Source organism: Medicago sativa, chromosome 3 (genome assembly GCF_051527215.1).
Source record: "Medicago sativa cultivar Bolivia chromosome 3, Bolivia_mono, whole genome shotgun sequence".
Taxonomy (NCBI): domain Eukaryota; kingdom Viridiplantae; phylum Streptophyta; class Magnoliopsida; order Fabales; family Fabaceae; genus Medicago; species Medicago sativa.
The window spans coordinates 93617518-93624468 of record NC_140751.1 but is presented as its reverse complement, the minus strand read 5'-3'; the positions used below and the strand labels follow the sequence as shown (position 1 = coordinate 93624468).

General features: G+C 30.9%; 1 protein-coding gene across 1 annotated transcript; it reads right to left on the bottom strand.

The window, feature by feature from the left end:
• Positions 1-4995: 4995 nt before the first annotated feature.
• On the bottom strand, positions 4996-6611 carry LOC146942112 (cyclin-D3-3-like). The gene is made up of 4 exons (XM_085756087.1): positions 5940-6611; positions 5650-5854; positions 5423-5553; positions 4996-5304 (listed from the first exon to the last, which is right to left on the bottom strand). The coding sequence occupies exons 1-4, from the start codon at positions 6417-6419 to the stop codon at positions 5056-5058; spliced, it is 1065 nt and encodes a 354-aa protein (XP_085612213.1). The 5' UTR covers positions 6420-6611; the 3' UTR covers positions 4996-5055.
• Between the last annotated feature and the right edge of the window lie 340 nt (positions 6612-6951).

Sequence of the window (6951 nt, the reverse complement as noted above, 5' to 3'; positions counted from 1 at the left end):
GTCATCATAATATCATCAATTCATCAGATTAAGATTAACAAGACTACACTTAATCTAATTTTATCATACCTTATTATAAGCGTAACACCTCACAAAGTGTAACACTTAAGACTATCACATAATATCATCAACTCTGTTTGCATGTTAAAGATTCCAACGATAAAATAGTACATGTAAGTCCAAGATGTTGCAAGCATTACTAGATGAATTACTATTGATTATTAATCAGTAATCAACAATTTAAAAATGAATCAAACATTAAGATTAAAATTAACTTTTTCAAAAAAATCAGTTTTCTGACTGCACCGTAAAAGCTCCCAAAAATAAAATGAACAATTATTTCCTTCTGTCATTTTTATTTTTTCCTTTTATATATGTTTTCGAAATTTAGTTAATTAATTATTAAATCTATGTTTTCGACTCTCCCTTTTTTTTTTCCTCGTTACTTTGTAACACTACCAAAAAAAAAAAATTCCCTAGATCTCACTGCCATTCAACTAGAAGATCCGAAAAACAAGTCTCTTTGAAATTGATATGATAATGTTAAAGTTGGTTTAATAATTTTTAACATGAATTAGAAATCCCTTAAAAAAAACATGAATTAGAAATAAAACAAATTTTAAAATATGAAATCTTTTTTGTGCTGATATGTGATATTTTTGTTTATAAATAAAACCTAATAAAAAATAAATTTTTGTTAGTAGGTCTAAATCTAAAACTTTTGTTTTATTGAGAAAAAAAAAACTTAAGTTTTAGTAGTATTACCTTTAGACCAGTTTGGATGATGTTCAATGTCACCGAAAATATTTTTTAATATCAATGTGATTTGATCTTAAAAACAACAATGGTTAATCAACTTGAGTCTCCAAATTGTTAAATAATTAGTTTTTGACAAAATAAAACTCAAATACAACATCAATATCCATCACCACGTTAGCGTAGGTTCTGAAACAAATACTCGCATTATTATCTTTAATTTAGACTAATAACATGATAAATGAGTTTGGCTCTCAAATCTCAAATACACCTTCAGTATATGCAACTATACATTACTTTTATAGACTTGAATTTTCTTGCATAAATAACAAAATGCTGGCGAAGATAATGGTCCACTTTGGCTTTTGCTAAAATAAGAAAAGACAAAAGGAAAAGAAAATACATGAAAATTTGAGAACAATTTAAGAAAGTAAAAAACGAAAGAAACACAAAAGGATGCTACTACTACAGCTGGATAGCTCATTATGTGTTTACTTTTTACTATGATTGCAAGTAAGAACGCAAAGTGAACTCACCATAACGAGGTCAACACACAAATAAATAATGCTTCGTTGATATCCGTATTTCATTTCTAATATGTGCCGTGGCCGACAACATGTTCCACTCACCACATGCAAAACACAAATTCATTCCCAAATCTTCAACAGTTGCTTCCTCAATTTTCATATTGGATTTCAAGGTAAACCAAATGCATTAGCTAACATTGTTAATGACAGATGACCTAACAAATGTTTATAAATGGACAATCTTCGCTTCACAAGATACTCTTTCCTATCATTTTATAAGAAAAAAACAATCTTTTTTATTCGTTAAACAACTAATGTATTAGATCTATATATAGATCACATATATTAGTTATTCAATGACGATAACCTAACAAATGTTTATAAACAGATAATCCTTGTTTCACAAGATAGATTTGTATGATTGTTTTAAGCTCAACCACAATTTTTAACAAACATAAACAATGAATACTAAAATCATGCTAGTGACTCACTTAGGGGTGGAAATGGGCTAGGCCGGGCCGGGCTTGGTAAGGTCTGAGTCTGGCCTACTTCAAAAATTATAGGTCTGAGTCTGACCTATTACCCGTCATAGGCTCATTTTCGAAGCCTAGCCTGACCTTTTTGAAGGTCTGATGAAGCCTGAAAGTCTATTTAAAATCCTATTTTATGCTAAGGTCTAGCAACACATGTAAGCCTACTCCTAAATAGGTCAAAACTTATTAAGGCTAAAGCACATAAATATGTTTGCTACTAAATAATGAACTCATATTAAGGTCTAATCACACCAATATATCAGCTACTAAATAACCAAACATATGAAGGCTTGTGTTTATGAAGAAAAAAAAACTTCAAAAATATCAATAATGGAAGATATATTATATATGAAAAACTTAATAGGCCGGCCTGATGGGTTTAATAGACTTTTTTGCAAGCCTTAGCCTGACCTGTTTAATTAAATAGGGCTTATAAAAAGTTTGAGCATGTCCTTATTAATAAACGAGCTGGGCCGAATTAGTCTTTAAATAGGCTCGGTCGTAGGCCCATGTCGGACGGCCTTGCCTATTCCCGCCTCACTCTCTCTTGGAAAACCTTCCGTGTGTTTAGATGCTAACAGAGCATTATATACTATAATTGGGTGTCACTTGACCACGTGACCTTTTGTAAGAAACATAAATAGAAGTCACATGACAATGACATTATGCACCAAACAATAGATTTGTGTTTTAGAGTGATCAAAACTAAAGAAATAATTGATATAGACCAAAATTAAAACTCACTCATTTTGTAAGGGGGTGTTTAATATTGACTGATTCTATGTATTAGAAAAGAGAAATGATATTTTGACTACCATTTTGTGACAACCTATGTGACAACTTTATCTTTCATACTCACATTATTTTTTTACTTTCTCTCTATTGCTTTGGTTTCTGTGTAACTATCTACTTTTCTTTGTAAATGAGTGGTTGTCACAAAAGTTGTCACCCAATTGGTTGTTCAAATAACACACCTCATTAGAAAATGAGTAATGATATTTTGACATCTATTTGATGACAACTTTGTTGACAACCTTGTTTTTCTCACTTCTTATTGGTCAAAAACAATGGAGAGAGAAAAAGAAAGAGAGAGGATAACAACATCATGTTAGTATAAGAGAGAAAGTTGTCCAAAAGTTATCAAAAAGTGGTTGTCAAAATATCATTTCTCTTATAAAATACATGATGTTTAATATTGAAAATGTAGGTGTGTTTATTTGGTAGAATAGTTTTATATGATTGCTTGTCCTTTTGATTTTGAGTCTTTGACTCATCATTACCTTTAAGGGTATGAAAAGAAGAATTGACCTATATATAAGTGCTCGTTGGTTTTTTTTTTTTTTAATAAATACCCTTTAGTACATTTTTGGTCCTTTATAATAATGACCTAGTTGACAATAAATGACCTAGTTGACAATATACATTATTGACTTGATATACTTTGACCATATTTTTATACTAATTCACGAAGATAAATAATATCATGTAAGATGTTGTTGGATTCGTCTCGATGAATTCTTTTAAAATATTAAATTTTCATAATTTTTTTTAGTAGAGAATTGAAGATATCAAAGATAAAACATATGCATTGGTACGTGTGTCGGAGTCAACTAGGTCATCTATTGAGGGACGGAGGGAATATTTTTTATGGTGTTTGGGGTTCGAACTCCAAACCTTGCATATATTATGCATTGTTCTTACCAAATGAGCTAAATTCATGAGAACAGTTACTGTGTGATACGATTATCCGTATTTTTGTTTAGGAAACTAATACTCCCTCCGGTCTCAAATATAAGAAAAGATTCATATTTTAGGTTCATTGAGTAGTTAATGTATCTAGACTACATTGTAAAGCAAATACATTAATTATTCAATGAATCTAAAAAATGAATCTTTTCTTATATTTGAGACCGGAGGGAGTATGATTTTTTAATGTTTTATATTTCTTGTTTGTCAAAAAAAAGTTTTATATTTCTTTTCATTTAAAGCTTTATTATATAAAAACAATACTTCGATAGTATCACTTTGCTATGCTACTTTTTTTTTTGTTTTAAAAAAAAAAAACTTCATTGGTATAAAAAAGATCATGTTAACCAGTGCCCCCGAAACACTGGTTAAGAAAACCATAAAGAGAAAGTTTTAAATTAAAAAAGACACTTTATTGACTTTTAAGGAATTAACAACACAATTTCCAATGCAATATATACTATATTTGGTTCTTAACTAGTGCCCCGGGGGCACTGGTTAACATTACCAAAAAAAAAAAAATCATATATGCTTGTTCACACCCTCTTACCAACTCATTATTCAACAATGTTTAAAAAATTCCTAAAGAAATGAGGAGTAATTTTAAAGATTATGGGGACTAAATTTTTAAGATATAAAATGGGGAGCAAAGTCAGAAATCAAAGAAAATAATGGGACCAGACGTTTGTTTAAGCTTTTTTTTTTTTTTTTTTATTATGGCATTGCTTTAAGTTAAATATTCATGGGCAAAAGAAAATGTTAGTAACAATAAAGACAATATTCAAAGAATCAAAAGAGAAAAAGTTTGTATAAAAAAAAAGTTGTATTTATCACTTCGATTAATGTTTAATTTATAATTTTCAATTTTTTTTCTTTATATATGAACTCGTTAAACAATATCATATATGCATGACAATTGCTAGCATGATATTAGTATTTTAAAGATGATGTATAAAAACGAAAAAATAATGAAAACTGATATCGACTTGAGAATCAGTCTTATAGTAAGTAAACTTAAATGGCCAAAACTGATGGGATTCCTTGGGGCATCTATGAGATCAAAAACCCTAATTGTAATCTAGAAAGTAAACAAGAAAAATCAAAGTCATTTGAGGTTGAGAACGCATAGATTTAGATGTATCATATAAAGTGGAAGTGGATTTATTTGGATGAAGTACAAGATAATAATAAATACACTAATTGATATGGTCATTTTTTTTAAATATTTATATAATTATTAATATTTTATTACTATATTAATTCCTCATAAAATGCCAACGATCTCTGCTGTGGTCCTATAGGCCCATCTCAGGATTCATGGATAGTCTTTCATGATTGATAACTGGTTTGGTGACCATAGGCATGAGAGATAGTCATCAGCAATTTAACCTTGTCCCTCAAAAAGAAAAATACTTCATGAATAGAGTACTATATTTTTCTTTTTCTTTTTTTGCATAATGAAATAGGGAAGAACTAAGAGTAGCTGAAATTAACTATGAAGAGTTTAATAGAAACTGGTCTTGAGTTCTGATCTTCTTAGACAAAGGCTCTGGTGAAGATGATACAGAAGCTGTTGCTGCTATAGCCCATGAATCATTGGAATTATCACAGCTAAACGACATTTCCATTACACCTTTTGGACTACTTGGAATTGACCCAAACTTGCGTTTGTTGCATTGATTCCCCTCTTCATACCCTGACCATAGTTTCAACATCAGCTTCTCACATTCATCCACCTTGTCCTGTAACCATTATTCCACATTAATATTAATATTAATATTCCATAGTTTCAACTATAGAAGTATAATACTTTTAAATATTAGTTCTTCTATATAATGACTTTGACTGAAAAACACTTACTTTGTTGATTCCAAGAATACCAAGAAGCTGGATTTGATATTCATCTCCTAAACTAGGCTCCACGCTGTTGAAAACATGAACCATTGTAGCAGTTGCCAAAACAGAAGGTAGATAACTCATAAACTTAGAATCTGTAATGTTGTGAAAATAAAAACTTGTGATGAGAAACAGAACATAAAAACTTTCTCACTTAATAATGATAGATCGAAGTTATACTGAAAATTCACCTGATCTAATGACAGAGAGAAGAACACCTTCACATCTCTTAAGAAACTCCCAACAAAGATGATCTTTCAATCCAAGTCTTCTTATGACAAAATCAATAAAAGAAAGAGGTGTTGCTGGACTCATCTTCCATCCAAGAGTTGAAAGTATCAAAATCTCCATCTTTTTAATCGTCTTTGCTTCAAACAAGTATCTACTCTCTTCAACCTAAACAAAATTTCAAAAACAATCATAAGTTTCAAAACAAAGTTTAGTGCTTTTTGTTTCTTTCAAGAGCTAGGATGAAACATACTTGAAGATCTAGCAAAAGAGGAACATGGGTCTCTTCCATTTTAGCAGCAAGAGAAAGACAAGCAACAGCTGCAAGCTGAGTCATCCATGGCTTCTCATTCTGAAAACGGAAACTGAAGAGAAACCTATCAAGATAGTTGACAGCAAGAACAGCAGTAAGAGCTGAGAAAGAGTAATGAGCATTCACTTTGAGAATCCATTCAATAGATTCTCTTCGAGCAGTTTCCAAAACAGGGTTGGTTTCAAGAGAGATGTAAAGTGGGTTTTGTTGTTCTTTGTTGAGAAGTGATTTTAGTTCTTCATCGTCCCAAAACATGTCGGTTTCTAACAAAGAACAAGTAGTGGTGTTTATTGTTGTGTTGTTTAAGGAAACATTATCGTACCCAAACTCAAACTCTAACTCATCTTGTTCCTCCCAATGTTCTTCTGAACAGTACAACGTATCCAAAAGTAACATTGGGTTATAGTGTTGTTGAGCCATGTTAGATATATGAGATGAGATCTATTACTTCAATTCATTTGTGAAATGAAATGCTCCATAATAAGAGCATAATGCTTCTCTTTATTGAGACAAATTGGAAAAGCTAGCTATAGAGGGAGAGGAGAAGGAGTGAGTGTTAAACAAAGAGAGTGAGTGTTGTTTTTATTTATTTATTTATTGGTGGGTTTCTACAATAACAATGGAAGGTAATGTAGTATTTTATTGTGAGAGTGTTGTGTTGTGCTAGCTAGCCTTAAAGATGAATGAATCATATGGACCATGGGTCCTATTTACTCGACACGTGACCAATTGTACCCTACGATTTAAGGATCCCTATCCATTTCGCGGTCTTTCAATGGTTAAATTTAGAGGAGTGATATTTGTACAACTCAAATTAGACAACTTTGATGACAACCAATTTTCTCTTCTTGTGATTGGACAAAAACAATGGAGAGAGAGAAGAAGAAAGAGAATAAAAAACACATGTGAGTATGAGAGATAGGGTTGTTTAAAGAGTTGTCAAAAAGTGGTT